A 19,662-nucleotide genomic window follows, 5' to 3' on the forward strand; every position below is an offset into this window, starting at 1 on the left:
TTAGTGCTACTGAGGCGAGGATGAATTGACAACACACAATCCACAGAGCTTTGCCTCCCCCTACTTTGTCAATATATTGCAGGTATTCATGCAGTGCAGACTTACCTACCCATATGGTGTATACATGCACACCCGCATGAAAGCAGCAGTGTCACGAGCATGTGCAGACATAAATTACACTGCATGTCATGTTGTTATTCAATTTAATCTTCCTGAGCGTGCAGCTGTGTGATCTTTTTTTATTCTCATCCTTGCATTCTATTGTTATTTCATCACAGGTCAACCAAATGATCATACTGGATCTAGTCACATTCAATAATATTCATTTGCTGATGTATTTCCTGTATGTGCAAAATAGCAGTTGATATAAAGGATTTGGGGGTTTTAATCACTGTAAACACCTGTTACACAGTGAGATTTGAAAGGGGGATTATGTTAATCTTTTGTTTAGACAGTCCAGAGCCATTAACTCTCTACTCTATTCCTTGTTGTTTGTTCTCCTCCATTTTGCAACAACACTATTTCCTCCCGCATTGGATGTGTAAGAAAACAAGGGTGAAGTAGCATCAGAAATTGGTGCCTAAAAGCCACAAATTAAGATTTAATGACAACAGATGACAATGCCCTTCTGCCCTTTCTGGGAATATAGAACATAGCGTTATAATTTAGCTGTGCCAAGAATTCAAACTCGATGGACTGCTGCTAAAAAGACAGCCGCAGTCATGTTTTCCAATGCGGCTCGTAACGGTGCGGGACCCATACGAGACTGTGCCACGCCTCGGCCCCGACGCACTGATCCACCAAGCTCACCGCATCAGTCTGGAATGTCCACACCCTGGCAGCTGTGGGAGAATCTGACTCACCCTGCCCACTGTACCCATCATATTTATCGTCTGACAAAATCCATTTTCCACCAACCAGTATAGTAGTTCTTTATGCAATGTGTTTTTATGTCGTACTCATTACTGTGGGTACCTGGAGTCTATTGACTGGTTGAATTAGAAGCATCACATCAACGTGAATGACCACTGTTTAAGGTCAAACTATCTGTTAAAGGGCTCCTTTTATGCAAAATGTACTTTAAATTAATGATAAAAACTTTCTCAAACAGTTTGAGGAAAGTGCAGTTATTGCTCACATTAATATTCCCATTTTGGACAGTAACGTAATGACATGTCACCAGACTGAAAGTAGTAATATGTCTCTCTAGACCCTTATTATGCTACGCTTTTGAGAGAAGAGGCACTCAAACTTCTTGCCAAGGTCGATGATCTGAAAAACAGGCTTTGCTACACGTTATGCACGTGCTATACAACGTATTTAAAGCTGTTGAAAATATGACCCAAATTTTTAAATTCACACTTTCACTCAGATTTGCCGAGGCACAGGTGAACTGCTGAACTGAGCCGTACCGCTTGTTACTGCAGTCATCCTTACTCTCTCTGCCCACCCCACTCTTACCCAGCAGAGTGTGGCTTCACCATCAGTGGGTGCAACCACAGGCATCAGGGAGACAAGCCAGATGCAGTGTGGTGTGTTGTGGGCAATGAGTGCAGAAATAGATCTCCTTTGGGACACTTTTTATCACGTCTCCAGCTCCCTGATGTATTGCATGTTGTCTGATGTGTTCCGTCTGTCGCTCCATCTCCTCTGGCTTTGCCTCTCGGTACCTTATTGAGGCGCCAGCACTCCATCAGCGTAGAGCTCCTCAGCTTCTTTTAACGATAACACAGAGGTTGCAATCAAACCTAACGCGCTGTCACATATTCAATGCAACATAAACTAAAGACAGGAAAAAATATTGCTATCCAAAGCACAGTCCTTATCTCAAGCTGAATAAATTGCTTTCAGCCTATAATCCAACTTTGATGCATTTATGAGCTCCTCTGGTTGACTCTAGCCACCCTGCAGCTGTAAATCAACACACGCACTACAGTATGTACGGTACATCCATACGATGCAGTCCGCTGAGCCAAGCCGTAACGGACATTAAGGAGCAGATTACATGGTGCTGTGTTATTGATCTTCTACTGCCCTGAACATGTCATTGATTAGATCAGCAGCGTGTGTGATCACTGCATGTTAAAGAAGGCCCTGTGGAAATAATAAATATGGAGTAAAGGGTACCTATGAAATAATTCTTGACTGTGTTACAACTAGGAGAACCTAATTTTTGAAGAGATAAAGAGTTGTGGTGATTAAATGAAAGCAAGAGTAGACGAGCTCAGAGTTGTTTGAGAGGAAGAATGAGCTGCCAGCCTTCATCTTCCTTAACTTCCCATCAAAGCTCTGCCACACTTACCACCATCATCACCCTCACCATATATAACCTCAAGACGCCCAAAACTGGTTAAATCATTGAAAAGGTACTTTTGTGCATTTTTGAACACAAAATCTCTTACTGCAATTTATGCAGTGTGTGTAAATTCTGTCAAGATTCTCATTAAGAGGCCTCCATAAATCTTCATGTTTTCCTTCTGACTTTCAGTCAGTCAGTAATGTAATATTCATGCTCTGAGATACTCATTTGTGGTCATTATGTTATGGGAATGTTAGAAAGGCTGACACTATCTGCTATACTTACATAGTACCAGAGCTGTAGTAAAAAAATGATATTTCTTCCACAAATATAGCTGCAACACAAACACAGATATTTTCAAAAATACACATTTCACACTACCCAATGTTAAAAAGAAATCTCCATACACACAGTAGGGTTTCAAAGCAATATCTGTCCCCCCCAAAAAATGCATTCACAGGCTGTCATGCACATGCTGAAGTAATGGCGGTGTTGCAGCCATGGACTATCCAGTCAATTTGGGGTGGTCTTATTTGGTAACTGCACCATATTGTTCAGGCATGGATTATACTTCCATATAAGTTTTCAACCACATGTGACCGTCTTCAATCAAATTACGACACTGATGGTCAATGGTGATGGCAGAAACTTTGTCGCCATGCCACACCCACCACATGTGCTTTACATGGATGTGGTCATACTTTTTATTGAATTTGATGTCAATCTGGAAAATCTTTCACCTGCCGTCAGGTTGAGTTCCCATTATGCCTGACGTCTTTGATCTGACATCTGATGTCATGGGACAATTAATACAAAATGCACATGCTGGTTCAGACGCTTACATTAAATAGTGGTTGTTGTGTTTATTGTATAACTGTGCATCCATAAGCAAATTTAACACTGCTCAGGGTGCGCTTCGCTGGCGCCAAGAATACACCAGGTCGGAGGTGGCGAGCTTGCACCATCACAAAATTGTCACTACGTCAAGCTGAAAATGTGGACACCTCCCTTGGTGCGCCAGTCTCCCAATTTGGCTGCGCACAGTGGTGCGCTGGGCCAAAATGACCATTGCATGGGTTGCGCCATAAAATTAGGGCCCATGGTGTGCTTTTTTACACATTAGAAAATACTGTAAGAATGACACTTTCATGTAATTATAATGTAACATTAATGTTTACATCAAAGGATTGAATTGAATCAAACCATACTGAATCATATCATTTGCACATCCAATCCTGCTCATCAACAATATGGAAAACTTTAAGACTTTTCAGTATAGCACTTGCATATGACCTTATTATATCCTGTGGCTGTTCCTAATGACTGCCCATCGAGTTTACGCATTCGCTTTGTGCACATTTTAGAAAATTGTTATTCACAGCAAAGTGGGCACATCTAGAACATTCTGCTTTCTATGGTTGAGTAGTTCACCCATCTGGCTTTTGGTCATGCTTCAGTGCGCAACACTTTGACTTACACAATCAAACATCAACTTCTGACTTATTTTTCTTCACAAATAACTGTTGGGAATTGAACTGAAAGCCCAAAATAGCCTCCAGTAAAAATGTAATGATTCATTACAACCAGTTATGTATATCTCAGATCAAAATGCTCACAACTTCCGATTGTGTCTTCAATTACAAAAATGACTCGAGCATCACAATTAATTGTTGATTTTTCATGGCATGGGCTGTTTCTCTGATAAATAAATAAGGCTTATTCATTAAACTGAATTATCCGTGTGTTATAAATCTATGCAGATTCTCTGCATCGAAAGCTAACTAAAAATGTAGTAAGTTGATAGTATTTTGGATGAGTTGTGGTTTCATAACAAGCTCAGGTTGAGTACCAGGTCCTGAGCTCGAGGCAACAAGCATAGAAAGAATTATGCTAATGTAAGCATGGTGTGGATTAATTTCTGTGCATTTCAAAGAAGTGAATACGTCTTTTTTGCAACGGTGTTTGAATGGGAAGAAACACGTTTGCTAATTTATGGAAAACTTCAGACAGGTACGAGGCAGAGACTGAAGACTGAAGAAAAGTTGATCATTTTCATGCAATCAACAGATTTTATTTCACTGGATATACAGTAAATGCATTAATAGACGCATGCAAAAGAGTATTCTCACAGTTTAGGCTTCACGGGCAAATTCAACTTTGCAGAGCAGGAGTTTTGTATGTGAAGACAACAGTGCTTACTATACATATAGTAGTATAGTACAGCCTTTGCTAAAAAATTATTTATAAATTTGTGGAGACTAGTATGCAAAAGCTTTTTTTAGAGAGATATGAGGTATATGAGGTGTGAATGTGAGTGTGAATGGTTGTTTGTCTATATGTGCCCTGTGATTGGCTGGCCACCAGTCCAGGGTGTACCCCACCTCTCACCCAAAGACAGCTGGGATAGGCTCCAGCACCCCTACAACCCTTGTGAGGATAAGCGGTAGAAAATGAATGAATGAACAAATGTCTGTCTTGTTGATTCATTTTCATACAAATTGAATCACATTAGTGGAGGACCAAAATGATTACAATTTTAACAATTTTTCACAGATTCAGTTGCTGTGATTCAGGCAATTCTCTGCTTTTGGTGGGTGTTAAGTGTGCATTCACACACACACACCACACAGTGAGGCAGATGATTTATAGCCAGCCAGGTCTAATGGATTGCTTTGGCACTTGAGAAATTATGAAAAGAAATTAATTAGCCTTTAGTGACCCTGCGTCCATCTGTCTCTCTCATACACACACACACACACATGCATGTGTGCGCACGTTCACACGCACACATGCATGCCCACGCACGTTGACCCAGCTACTTAGTTGTTCACTTTGAAGATAATTACACCTAAATGGGCTAACCACTATGAATTTGTCTTCATTGAATTGCACAAAATACTTGTTTGTTGTCATGTTGTTATTCTACCCCACTGACATGTTGTATTGACCTCAAATGAGTAATGAATTGCCTGATTTGTTCATTTTTAACATTCAGCACTACACGGTTAATGACATGATTTACATAACCTGATCACTTGTGTCATCATTCAAATGTTATAGCCGACAGCAGGTAACGTGGCATCATTTAGGGAGACATTGTTGAATGATAATTAATAATATAATGCCACCAGAAATACAACAAATGTCCAGTGACATGCTGTCAGGGCAAGAGGCAGGTGAGGCTCTGTAACTTAAAATAAATATTAATATTTGAATTGTACTATATACTGTATGTATTTTCTGTATGATTCCAGAATTTTAACATTTTCTTTTATTAAAAAATCCCTAAAGTTGCAAGATTTCCTGATGAAATACAGAAAAGAAACCAAAGAAGAGGCCATCATGAGCATACTGTAGCTTCTCAGCTTAGTGCACAAGATCCGGCTACCGTCTGAGTGCACACTGAGTTAGCTCATGGCGCCTGCCAGTTTGTTTTTGTGAGCATGTGGCCAAAAATATAACGTTGCAGAATATTTATGATACACCATGACTTTCTCCATCCATCCATTTTCTATGCCGCTTGTCCTCATGAGTTTTTTTTTTATTACTCCATTATTTCGATCATATTCTGCAGAATCGAGGGTCTTTAATTTGCAATTATTGGCAATGAATGCTGAACAATATCAGTATATTGGCGATTGGTGAAAGTACATATTGTGTATCTATGGCTTTGGTAGATGTTACAACCCGGTGGAACATAACATATTTAAACATGAAACTGGAAACAAACCCCCTCCTGTGCCCAAAGGACAGGCCCTGATGTGCCGGCCCAAACAAAGAAAAGGACTTTGAGGTGAACAGGTCAACCTGGAACAGGGCCGTCGTCCTGCCACCTCTCCGCTACCCTAAAAAAAACACAACTAAGTTCCTAAACAGAACGAAAACAGGACAGCCGGTTACACCAGGACAAACTAGAACAAAAAAACTGATAAAAACACACCAAAACTAGCCCGCTGCTCCACATGAAGCAAGCAAACAGCATGAAACAGGTGAGAGGCCCTGGAGAAACGGCAAGGTGGAAACCAGTCTGCCACCAGTGAAGGCCGACCACTGGCTGAAAGGTGGAACACCCAGCCAGCCAGAGAAACAGCACGAGGCAGGAAGTGAGAGCCAGGGAAAGAGAGCCATCAAGAGAGCCAGTGCAGAGCAGACCAACCCAGGATGAGGAACAACCAAAGTGCTCAAACATAACAGTAATCTCATGAGTTCCATTCTGGTTCCAGTCAAACAATGAGTTGACCTCCATGTGAAACAGCAAAACACAGCTTTCTGCTGGCAACAGTACACTTTCACCACAAGCTCTTATTATGAATTATTTTGTGTTTGTGTGTCTCCTGAGCGTAGAAAGCCATCTGGTGTGAGACAGATGAGTACCACTGTGAGTAAAGATAAGGTCCAATCTAAAATGGCTTGAGATGCACAGCGATGCAACAAGGATGTTTCTGACATAAAAGCACGAGTGTAATTGTGATGGCATGCCCTTATTCTTCCAGTGCTAAAAATGACATCTTGGTTGTCTTCCACTGAGCGATTGTCTGCCTCCCCTGAGCTGCCCATGAGCAGATGGCAGCTACTGGAGGAGTGTTACTTCCCCAAAATATGTTGAAGCATCCTGAAAAATAACACACTTTTCCCCAGTTTACTGTTGTAACATGCTGTAACATCCTCACAAGGATCCCAGGGGGTATGCTGGAGCCTATCCCAACTGATTTTGGGCTAGATGCGGGGTATACCCTGGACTGGTCGACAGCCAATCGCAGGCCTTTCCATTAGAAGGATAACATTTTCATTTGGAGCATACTGATGCCTTGTACAATAATTCAAAAGGAAGGCTTTGTTACTTCTAAATTGTAATTCTGGTGTAGCCAGATTTTTGGTAATGTTATAGTTTCATTCATTTCTCAGTAAATAATAGAGTAAATGCTTTGAACATTTCATCACATACGTAAGTGCTTTTTTTAAATTGATGAATTATGAGAATATGATCATCATATCATCATATTTTGTCATGCCAATACATGTGTATCAATTAATATGTACCTTTATTTGATTATTGATCATATATATTATTATTCAACCAGTCCAGGGTGTACCCCGCCTCTCGCCTGAAGATAGCTGGGATAGGCTCCAGCATACCCGCATCCCTAGTGAGGATAAGTGGTATAGGATATGGATGGATGGATATATTATTATTGGTATGTTCATAGGCTGGGAAAAATCACCGGCTTCTGTTGTTTGATAATGTCTCTGCTGTAGCTTTATGGTTTGTTGCCTGAGAAACTTGAGGCATTATTGTTCAGTACAGATCAATTTAGAATTCTTTGGTGTAGGAGGTATGCATTGAAGGTTACAGTGTTAATAAATTCTCCAAATGCATTGACAAATGATTGAGGCATTAAACTTCTGAGGATTGGAGAATGATGAAAGTGGGTATTGTAGGTAACAGAACCAAGCACCCCAGTTGAGTAAAGCAGGACAAACAAAGTCAGCAGGGGTGCAACATGAGGGATTATTAGGCAATAGGTAGGAATGCTGAGGTTTGACACGCCACAATGTAATCTCACTCAGGTTTAGTGTCCCTTTTCTCTCTGCTTCGTCGCTTCTCTCATCACACATGGAGGTAATGTGGTGGCAGTGACAATATATACCGGTACTAGTATGTGAATTTTCCACCTTGGATGCTTCAGCAGAACAAATCCACTGGAATTTTTTCCACTCAGCTTGCATGAACACTGTAATCTTTCCAGATGAAGTGACTCAAAATGCAGTATGTTGACACATTGGGAGCATCCTCAGTGTATTCAATCGATCGCAGCTGGACTGTTGAGGTTGTCTTAGAAGACGTTCCGACACTTAGAGGATAAATAGATTGGATCTTGTACCAAGCTCTCAGACTATAGAGCTGTCCCATCTAGTCTGGCTGGTGTGTGTCCAACTTGGTGCAATGTCTTCTATTGACAATACAATGACCTGAATGAATGAGAATATTCACAGGCAGCGGGAGCATCTTGTGTACTTTTGACAAATATTTAACCAACCCTCTACTCTCTGTCTCCTCCCTGCAGCACTGAGCTGGACCTGGACTATGACAGCTACGACGACTACTATGACAGGTACTGTCAGGAAGCAGGTCACACAGCTGATTGGATGTGTGTGTGTGTGCGTGTGTGTGTGTGTGTGTGTGTGTTGAAGGCGCCTCTGCTGTCCGTCAGCGTCTGCTTTACGAGCTGTCAGTCATCCTGAACAACAGCTAACATGCACAAAAATATAGTGCATTTCAATCTATTTTTAAAAAATCAGTTTAACCATACAATGTGAGTGTGTATGGTTGTTTGTCTATAAGTGCCCTGTGATTGGCTGGGTGTACCCCGCCTCTCGCCCGAAGACAGCTGGGATAGGCTCCAGCACCCCCGTGACCCTAGTGAGGATAAGCGGTAGAAAATGAAAGAATTAATGAGTTTAACCATATTGCTACATGGCTCTGCAGATTGTTCAATGGCAGACAAAGGCAAAGTGCTTTTGACACTACGGAAGTGTCAATAAGTGTCAACCAGGGCTGGGCAATATGGACCAAAACTCTGATTTATTTAGGCTTAATATCGATATACTATATACATCCCGATATTTATGCATTGGAGCTTGTGAGGTGTAGGGATGCTGTGACCAGGTGTATCATCTGTATAAAAATAATGACCTATTGATTTACAGTTGTTAATGTTTGTTAATCTTTTCTTGCGGCGTGGCAGGTAGTTTCAAAGATTGCTGCTCCACATAGTGACTTTGTATTGTTGGTCCTAAACTGAAATTGCTCTGGGACTTTCATACATCCCCCAGGTCTACACACACACACACACACACACACACACATGCAGTGCTGCTCGGTTGCTTTGTGTATTAACTGTCATACTTTCCTTGTTGCTGTTTTCCTTGCTCTGCATTTTCTTGACATTGCTGGGGGCGGGTGGAGGCAACACCCACCACTGATTTTCAATTTGTTTTAACATAGTGCATGATTACCCCATGCTGCTGGCTAGCATAAGTGACAGCTCTGTGCATGTGTGTGTGTTTGTGTATCTACTGTGTTTGCAGATTTTGACATGGAAGCACTGCGGGAACTGCACGCCTTTGCATTTCTGCGCTGTTATTTCTTGTTAGTGCATGTCAGTATGGTGATATTGACTGAGGTAACTGTTACTGTCCAGTGTCCTCTTGCGTCAACATGAAGGTAAAGTGTCTTTCAAACACAAAGATAACGACTTCAGTTGACAAAGCGGCTTTCCATGTGGGTTCTAATCCATGGAGACAAACACACACACTCATACACATACTTTTCTGTAATCCTCTCATCGTCTGAGCTTCCATTCTACGCGATGACACTTCAGAGCCAGCGTAACAACACATTGTCTGTGTGCCCCTGCTAACTGCTCTAACTCCTGTGAGCCTTTTGCTCCCCGTGTCTCCACACACGGACAATGCTCAAAGCCTCTAATCTCACACATTTTTGGCAGCCTAATGCTCTTCATCCTGATGTGACACAGTGAAGCATGTCTGCGTGTATGTGTGTGTGCTTGCCACTGATGAGCATAGTTTGTCTGAGCTCTCTCGGCTCAGCAGAGAGGCTTCGGGGAACATCAGAGTGGAAAAGCAGAGAAAACACTTCTCAGAGCTGTGAGTGATTGACTAGCTAACAGCTCAATCAGTAAACCTACATTAAGTCCTCCAAGCAAACTGCTCGCCTCCCTCCTGTTTTCAGGCTCGGCACAAACGATCTGCAAAGGACTCAATGCTGCTCAGTTCTTTTCACCTATTTATAATTGTATCATTTCTGCCTGCCTGTGTTTTGTCCAGTTACTTCAGATTCTTCTCACATTCCAAAACATGCAGTTAATTTGAGACTCTAAATTGTCCGTTATTGTTTTTTAGTGAAGCGGTGAGATTCTGCACTTTATTTGGCGGCACTTGAACACACCATAGTTGTTTATATATATATATATATATATATATATATATATACCAGAAAGTAACAAATAAAGAGGTTACGCATTGAAGGGAAATTTGAATAAAAAGTTATATATATATGTCTTTTGGATTGCAAGAGTTAATAAGTGAATGAGACATATTTTAGAGGTTTAACCTGGACTGTGTTGCAAGCAAACAACAGCAATTTAAGAGAGAAGGGGAGGGTTTGATACCAGCAAGAAGCACTATCGTGCACTTTATCCACTTCTTACATATAGAATGTACTGTAACTGCACTTGTCATATGCCATATATCACATACAACAACCACATTTAAGGAGTGGGACAAAAGAAACTAATGTTAGCAATACAGTGCATAGCATACAGTGCTAAAATACAGTCGCATTTTAACAACAATATCATGCAAGGTTAGCCTATAAGCGAGGATACTCAAGTGACACATTTCCATGTCATGTGTTAGCTTTCTGCATTTCCATCCTGGTTGGCTTTGGTCATGTGACTATGGCTAGATGCATGATTGGGTGAAATCTGCTTTAAATGCAAGAAAAACATACATGCAGACACCCAATGATTTTGCGTAACCAGTACAGAGTTGGACTCTTAGGGTGTCAGCGGTGCCCGTGGCCTAGTAGTGAGCTATTGATTGGCTCTGGCAGAACCAATTACATTCAATGACAGATAGAGACATGGAGTTCTCCACTGGGTGGGGGTAATACCAGCACATGAGAGAAGGAATTAAACAAGCCACGGGACATAAAATATAAACAAATGTTTATGGAGCCAAACTACCGTTTCTTCTTCAGAATTCTATAGTCGTTTTTCGTTATCACACTTTGTCAGATTAAAATAGTTAGTTTTATGTTGGTAATTAATATACAGTAGTGTCTTGGTGGATGTCATTAATATGTTCCAGAAGGTCGGACTTAAACCAAAACGGACTCCAAACAAAGCAAATCTTCCCAGTTAACTAATGACAAAAATGTGATTAACCACAATCAAATATTTTAATCGATTGACAGCCCTAGTTGGAACAAATGACTTTTTACTTTTGTTGGAAACAACCCATTAAAAAATCCATCCATTTTTCTATTCCGCTTATCCTCACAAGGGTTGCGGGAATGCGGGAGCCTACCCCAGCACACATTCGTTCCTACTCCTCATGATGACAGCATTTCCTTCATCCTATAGTATATACACCGTGGCATGCAGTTGTCAATTGAGAAGAATCTCTACCAGTATACCGGTACATAAAAAATATCACCCACCCCTAATTTTAATTATATTGTATTTTACTCATGTGTAGTACATTTTTCTGAAACTGTATTCAGAATTATTTACAACAATACTAGGAAGGCTTGTAAGGCTTTTCCCCTTCTGTCTTCCAAAATGATCAACTCCATTAGTATCCTTTGTAGGGGTTGTCCGGAGTAATATACAATTTGACGTATGTACAATACTACTTTTTAAAATTTTGAAAAACAATTATTTTTTATGTCTGCCAGGGCATATGACTACCAGCGTGTCCCAGCATCCATGTCTCCTCTGCCCTCGATGGGACCCAGTCTGTCCAAACGCTCGCGCTCTTCGTCCTACTCGTCCTCTAAGCACAGACGCAGTCGGGACAGAACCCACTCCAAAAGCTCCAGAGCACACTCCACTAGTTCCTCCACATCTAAGCGTGAGTACCAAGCATGTGAGCAGTGTAATTTAAGACGATTATTTAGTAAACATACGTATTGTTGATTAATACCTCTGTGACAGCTTCAATCAGCACTGAGCACTGTTTCTAAAGGCAACATTATAAATACAACCATTGTGTTGGATCTCATTCGATTCTCATAACCTGCAGTAATTGAAAAGTGAATGCAGAATGTTCATAGAAGGGTTTAGATACTCTGTATCAGTGGTTCTACTGTTTTTTTACATGCATACCACATGGTGCTTCCTATCCGTCTGCAGTGGGCATGGAGGAGTTGCAGGTGATTAAAAAGGAGCTGACTCTGATAAAGACACAGATCGATGGACTGCTTGACAGTCTTGACAGGATGGACACACACAAGACTGACCACAAAGGTGAGATACTCATTCAGAAAGACTGTTGTGCCGATGGAGGAATGTGTGAGGTCAAGCCATACATCATCTGTTCTCCAAAACATTTCACGGCTGACTCCAGCAAAATGCTATATTTCAGATTCCTGCTCCATTCCAGGCACTTACTCATAAGCCTGATCAAAATCATTTAACATTGGGCCTGCAGGGGAGCAGGGGTGAGAGTGGGATTTTTACCTGACAAATCAATTTTCTTCCAGTCAGGAATTTGAAATTGTTGAAAAAGGTCAATATCAATTGCAGTGGGGAGACGGGGACTTATGACAGTTTAATAATATGCTGAACAAACAGTGTGGTTGGAAGCACTGTGGCAGATGAGGCCTACAAAACAAAACAATACAAAATTGGAATAGCACAGTGGTATACGTGAGGGCTCTTGCTTCCCCCTTGTGGCCAACTTAATTTGCTCGCCATCATTCTTCTCAACGAAATTGGTTGATTTAAAGAATCATAAACTAAAACACAGCTTTTACTGCGAAAATCGTCTTTATCACTATATAGACACAACACAAACACATCAACACATCACAATTTGTCATTTCCTTGCAAAGGGAAAAAAGACCCTTCATGTCTCTTTAATGAAGAGGCTGTTGTGAAGGTGCACTTCTTGATTTAATGGCATCATTAACTGCTGCTGCTGTTTTTGTGTTTTTACAGTTGTGCTGACTCATTAGACTCACATTATCCTCATCCTACACTAAGTTAAACCAACAATATGTAGTAATTTCAGCTCAAAACACACAGCTTTACAAATCATATTATTTGAATCGCGACCCAGGATCACTTATTTCAATGGGCTATAATAATATTGATGGACCAGCCATGACACCACCCTACTGTTTGATCAGATTTTTTAAAATTTCTAGACACAATTTTGTAATACAGACAAGTTTTGTTTGTAGGTAGTACAGCAGAACTGCTGAGGTAAACGGAATCCATTCTGGGATGTTGCTTGATTTGTTTGTATTTTTCCAATAATAAAGGAACTGTTATTTTTATTATTACAATGTACTGGCTACAATATGCAGAAAATATCATTCATGATGTTTTATACTGATGGTTTATAATTGGTTGATTGGCAAAGAAAATCAATTTCTTTCCGTCTAAACAGTTTTTTTTAACATAATTAATAATAACTTAAAGTCACCATTACACTTATATTACCTAATATAGTAGACAACATTACAGATAATAATACATATTAGACATAAATAAGACATTACATGTTAGCATTGGCAAGATTTGCATGGTTTTTTTCTGGACAGCTACTTCCTGGTGTGATCACTGATGATCACTAGATGTCAATGTAACATTACTGACATCTAGTGGTCAGTGTAGAATACATTTCACATCTTTTATTTTGGTCAATTTCTATGCTTAAATGTTTAATTTAAATATGCATTTTTCCTTGACTTATATAAAGCCATAGTCAGTTAAGAAACAGTGGTTACCTATTTCTTTAGAGAAACCCTATAATGTTTTTTTCAAAAGGAGAGTGAGGAGAGGAGCCAGAAGCTGTGAAATTTGAACCACCTTGTGGCGAAGGACAGCTGCTTTCCTCCATATTTGTGCGTTTACACGTCTTCGCTGATGTTTTCTAGGGTCCCCTTTACGGGAGGAAAGTCCACCTTGCTCACTGTATGCCAGCAGTCCAGAACATTCCCTCTCGTCTCTCTCCCCACCCAGCTCCCGCCATCAAATCCACAGGGAGAGCTCTGTCCAAAGGGGACCTGATGATGAGCACCACATGGTAAACACACGATTCGGATGTTTCTAATCTCCTTAAAATGTGCTGTTTGTCATTGTTTGTGACTTAAAGCAGGGAGTTTCTAAGTGTGGCACAGTAAACCTTCCCACAGAGAATATCCACTCTGTTTCTTTCAGCTTTTTCCTGATTATGGAGTCGCCACACTGATACAGATTTTTAGCTTGAGCCCTTTAAATTCCGGATGCCCATCCTGACGAATAGCGATGATGCTTACTAGTGGAGATTTGAACCAGAGGCATCCGCTCAAAAGTCCAGAATGCTAACCACTACACCACGGCGGGCTCTCCTCAGAGAATATTCAGACTTGATCAAAATCTGAAGACCAGTTGTAAAATGTAGAGATTAAGCCCTGGGTTCGATTCTCCGCTTGGGCATCTCTGTGTGGAATTTGCATGTTCTCCCCATGCGTGCGTCAGTTTTCTCCGGGTACTCCGGTTTCCTCCCACATTCCAAAAACATGCTAATAATTAATTAGTTAATTGGCCACTCCAAATTGTCCATAGGTATGAATGTGAGTGTGAATGGTTGTTTGTCTATATGTGCCCTGTGATTGGCTGGCGACCACTCCAGGGTGTACCCTGCTGTCTCACCTCAAGACAGCTGGGATAGGCTCTCTGGAGCATATTTGGTAGAACGCTCTGCTCACCGCAGATCCTTTCTTTCTAGTCTGTCGCTGCAGGAAGTAAAAATCAGTTGATGTTGCCTTTGACATAACTAAAGTTACCTTAGTAAGGTTTTCTTTATTTTACTTGAGCTGTTTCATATCTATGAAATGTTCTCCTTAGGAAGGCCCGCCTCACACTTTGAAAACCTCTGGCTTAAAAGATATTAAGAGACATTATGAATGTGAAATCAATGTACGAGCTTGCAGTTTCATGAAGGATCTTTGTTTTATTTATTTCCTTGTGTTGTCACTGTGACAGATGAGCAGTCACACCTCAGATCCCGAAGAGGAAATATGAGGCTTGAAGAAGACAGCGTGACAAGAATGAAGTGCCAAACGTTGAAGAAGATCAAACTATCAAGCCAACATCTTTATTCTAAGCTCCACTGGGAGTACACATATCAAATGAAACTGTAAAATTGAGTACCGTTTGGGTTCTGTAAAATATACAATTCTACACGTATTCATACTGAGACCAGCAGGAAGGAGTTAAATCTTATTCCCTGAGTAGCAGTGAAGGACATCTGGAGGCAGAATCCTGCGGCCATATGCATTCCTATTGTACTGTACCAGTGTATTTGCATGAACACAAAGGCTCCAGCAATAATCCAAATATTGGCGTGTTTAGGAGGTTAATCCAAATGACAAATTGGGCTCCCCTGATCAGAACTTTATGTAAACTGATTATCACAGAGTTGAATATGACATGTAATGATGAGATCATACAAGGTTATTTATGTATTGCTAAAAGTGCAAGACTGTTTCTGCTGCCTAGTGTGTTTTACTCAAGCAAAAAAAGGTTTTAAAGGGTTGCACTTTTGCAGTTTTAACAGAATGAGGAATATTAAATAAGCACAGGCTGTTGAAATATTGTGTAAACCTCACTAACAGTACATCTTAGTATTTTCAGAATGCAGTATGAATGTACAGTTTACATGGAAATCAATTCTGTCACTTCATACATTTAAGCTGTACTGTACTATTATAAATATTGGTCAGTTACTCTGTTATTTGACCAAGAGAGAGAGCAGTTGTATCATTTTGTATGTGTTAGTATGCCATTATAGTACCGGTACTTAGTATGAATAAGAACGCTACAACTCTCTTCCACCGAGGCGTTGGCACAAAGCTGTGCAAAACTTGGGTCGGTGTGTAATATTGTGCATTATTGTAAACTTAACCAAGTGTTTCACGTTTTTCAGAAGAAACCTACAAAACAATGTTATTATAAGTCATTTTGGTGTTTCATGTTTTTGTTGGCATTCTTGAAATGACCCAAGTGGAAATATTCATTGTCACTAGTAAAGGTATTTTCATACTGACTAGATATTTCATGGGAGTGTGTATTTATTTCATTGATGCAAACATGATGGCATGAAGTACAATATCAGTGGGAATGACATTTGGATGTGGGCCAGTTTTTTTTAATGCTGACTCAATTGCAGCATCTAATTCAATTTCAATAATATGTTTATTGTTGGGCCGCACGATGCCCGAGTGGCAAGCATGTCGGCCACACAGTCAGGAGATCAGGAAGACGTGTGTCTCCACTTGGGGAACTCTGTGTGGAGTTTGCATGTTCTCACAGTGCATGTGTGTGTTTTCTACAGGTACTCCAGTTTCCTCCCACATTCCAAAAACATGCTAGGTTAATTGGCGACTCCAAATTGTCCATAGGTATGAATGCGAGTGTGAATTGTTGTTTGGCTGGCAACCAGTCCAGGGTGTACTCCGCCTGTTGCCCGAAGTCAGCTGGGATAGGCTCCAACATACCTGCGACCCGGCCTAGAAAATGAATGGATGGATGCAACTGTCACAATAATCGATAAATGGATTAATCAAATGATTAAAAAAATAAACAAAGTCGGTCATTTTGTTGGCCTGGATAAATCGACAGATGCATGGGTATTTGTTTTCCTCTCTCACCCTATCTTTACAGGATGACAAGAGGGCTCACTCTGCACATTGGTTAAATTAGTTTCATGTTGGATGTTTGATATTAGTCTCTGCCGCTGTTAATTTCATATTGACAATTAAATCTTGAGAAATTAAAATTTATTTCTGTTGATATGACACACTTGCATTATTATGCCATATAATTACTGAAAAAATGGTCTCAATGTTGTCAATATTATTAATAATCAACAATAATTTATATTGTACATAGGATTTTACATTGTGCTGTGTTGTATCTTGTTATTTAGTGTAAAGGGGATGGGGGTGGTGTGAGGTGGAGCGACCTAACACAATTTGGCAGCGAGGGCAGAACATAAGGCCCACAGGTTTGTAGGTCTGCTTTGGATTATGTAATTGTAAAGGAGACATAGATGGACTTTTCATTATATTACATCTACTGTATCTTTGCACGTTGCTGTTGATCTAAAATATATATAGACGAGTTGGGAGTGGGACTGAAAATAAGTTTCATTCAGTAAAGCATGCTCCCAGTTTAAATCATGAGTAAAAATAGAGCATAGCCAATGCACATTAAACTACTTAAGAGCAGAACCGTCTTGTGGGATCCAATGGCAGCACATGTCTGTACATGACAAATGAAGTCAATCACTGCAGTGGCATGGTTTACAATAATCAACATTGTTGAAGCCCGAAGCTGTAGGTGTAATTTTGCAGTTTGAGCACACCATTAACCATAGAAATACTATATATTATATACTCCAAGTGTATAAAATACAGTACATTTGACATAATTTCTCTGCATGAGCTTCAGACACAGAAGCGTCTGCTGTAAGTACAAAGTGCTGCAGGCAAATATGTGGAGGAGCTCAGTTGCGCAATGAGGTCTTACACAACCAGTTCTGTGTTGACAAAAGGGTAAGCATACACATGTGAGCAGGAGCAGCAGCATGACCGTAATGCTGTTAAATTGCATTATTTAGTTGGACTGTTAACAGTCAGTTACAGTAAAAGTAACAGTAACAGTGCATATGAGCACGCTCAGGCTACAACAACTCCACGGTCATATTTTTCCTGAAAATAAGGTAAGCACAAAACTTAAATAGAAGTTATATTTTAACACTGTTCAAACCGGCTGTGCATATCTCTATCTGTCTATAGACCAGAGCAATGGCAACTTCTTCAAGTCCTTTGACCACACATGTGTTGAATACTGCCAAGGGTGTTCCAGGATCCAACATGGCCCTCAGCCTGCATCGACTGGATCCCTTATCTGAGACCTGGATGATTATCACCACTGGGTAAAATCTCCAATTGGGTGTATGAGAAGAAACCACTGAACAAAAACACCCTTCAAACCAACCTTTGTGGTTTGAGCTCTATATCCAAAAATGCAGTGGTTCCAAAACTTTTCATAGTTGTTACATAGTTGTTTTTGAATGTTCTACTCAATATATAGTATTTATCATTTCTGTCTCAACAGGACCACAAATGCAGATGGACGTTGTCCCGGACTCATCACACAACAAATGTTTCTGTCTGGTGTGTACAAACTGCGTTTTGAAACTGGTCCATACTGGGAGAGTTTGGGGGAGACCTCCTTTTACCCTTATGTTGAGGTGAGACAAGATGAATAGCACATTTCTTTCTTAATTATGTTTTCATGTATGATCGCTGTAACCAGTAAAGAGCAGTTTGCTTCTATAAGTGGGATGCGACTTAATAACCATGAGAAAATGTGTTGCAATATACTACATGTTTTTGCTCTTTTGACTAGTATTACACTATTGCACACAAACTATACACTTTTGAATGTAATTGCTGAAGTGTGTGTTTGTGTTGTTGCAGATTGTCTTCACTATAGACAACCCAAGCCAAAAGTACCACATACCTTTGCTCCTGAGCCAATTCTCATACAGTACCTACAGAGGAAGCTAATGTCTGTGTGGGCTTATCGGACCAAGATGCTGACCCGCGACCCGGATTCGGTCCCAGGACGGTATAGGATGGCTGGCCAATGCTCCTCAAGAGGATGTGTTAAATGAGACTTTTTTGTACATGTGAGAGAATAAAGATATTTCTTTCTTTCTTCTTCTTACTGTTATATTGCCAATTTGGAATTGAATTGAAGTCATGCCTTGTTTGCAGTTCAATTATCGCTCCATCGCTATATTGAGGCTTTTAAGACTGTTTCGTAGTAGACTATGGTCTATTATTAGTAAAAATACATTGTAATATAAGTGACATGTACACCTACCTATTAAGGACCTATTAACCTCATTTTTCGACCATTTGTATTGAGTTGTGGACTACTATAGAGCAGCTACACACAATAACCAGCACAGAAATGTAGAATATTGTATCCCATTACATAGATTCTTAGCATATAACACAGACAGTTCTCCTTTAACAATAAAATTATTCATTTATTTCATTTCATTTATAATTAACAGATATGAACAAGGGATGACTGGCGACTGTTTATAATAATAAATCATACAATGTACACAAAATGTATTTTCTATTCTTGGCATTCTAAACACTTCAAAATTTCAGTATTTAATGTTTTGTACTGGCTGCATGGCGGACGAGTGGTTAGCGCGCAGACCTCACAGTTAGGAGAACCGAATTCAATCTCAGCCATCTCTGTGTGGAGTTTGCATGTTCTCCCCGTGCATGTGTGGGTTTTCTCCGGGTACTCCGGTTTCCTCCCACATTCCAAAAACATGCTAGGTTAATTGGCGACTCCAAATTGTCCATAGGTATGAATGTGAGTGTGAATGGTTGTTTGTCTATATGTGCCCTGTGATTGGCTGGCGACCAGTCCAGGGTGTACATCGCCTTTGGCCGAAGACAGCTGGGATAGACTCCAGCACCCCCCGTGACCACCATGAGGATAAGTGGTAGAAAATGAATAATGTTTTGTACC

At 40.3% G+C, this 19,662-nt stretch overlaps 2 protein-coding genes across 2 annotated transcripts in view; both read left to right on the forward strand.

Annotated features, from left to right (window-relative positions):
* LOC131139818 (heterogeneous nuclear ribonucleoprotein C) overlaps positions 1–16,146 on the forward strand; it is a 35,946-nt gene extending 19,800 nt beyond the window's left edge. Inside the window, exons 3-7 of the mRNA XM_058089722.2 lie at positions 8,365–8,412; positions 11,781–11,956; positions 12,238–12,351; positions 13,989–14,137; positions 15,079–16,146. Coding sequence (XP_057945705.1) covers positions 8,365–8,412; positions 11,781–11,956; positions 12,238–12,351; positions 13,989–14,137; positions 15,079–15,117 — 526 coding nt within the window. The 3' untranslated portion in view covers positions 15,118–16,146. The remainder of the gene's footprint in view (positions 1–8,364; positions 8,413–11,780; positions 11,957–12,237; positions 12,352–13,988; positions 14,138–15,078) is intronic.
* A 1,505-nt stretch (positions 16,147–17,651) lies between these two features.
* On the forward strand, positions 17,652–19,234 carry uraha (urate (5-hydroxyiso-) hydrolase a). Its single transcript, XM_058089244.2, has 4 exons — positions 17,652–17,818; positions 17,895–18,034; positions 18,217–18,352; positions 18,582–19,234. Exons 1-4 carry the CDS (start codon positions 17,765–17,767, stop codon positions 18,669–18,671), a joined length of 420 nt encoding a protein of 139 aa, XP_057945227.2. The 5' UTR covers positions 17,652–17,764; the 3' UTR covers positions 18,672–19,234.
* Positions 19,235–19,662: the final 428 nt, after the last annotated feature.

This window comes from Doryrhamphus excisus, linkage group LG13 (genome assembly GCF_037039965.1).
Source record: "Doryrhamphus excisus strain RoL-2023G ecotype Guam linkage group LG13, RoL_Dexc_Guam_v1.1, whole genome shotgun sequence".
Classification (NCBI taxonomy): Eukaryota; Metazoa; Chordata; class Actinopteri; order Syngnathiformes; family Syngnathidae; genus Doryrhamphus; species Doryrhamphus excisus.

Excerpts from the sequence above, each read along its gene's own strand:
- uraha (XM_058089244.2), top strand. The coding sequence starts at position 17,765 with ATGAGCACGCTCAGGCTACAACAACTCCACGGTCATATTTTTCCTGAA. Across the intron at positions 17,819-17,894 it reads ATATTTTTCCTGAAAATAAG|ACCAGAGCAATGGCAACTTC; the intron begins GTAAGCACAAAA and ends ATCTGTCTATAG. Across the intron at positions 18,353-18,581 it reads CCTTTTACCCTTATGTTGAG|ATTGTCTTCACTATAGACAA; the intron begins GTGAGACAAGAT and ends GTGTTGTTGCAG.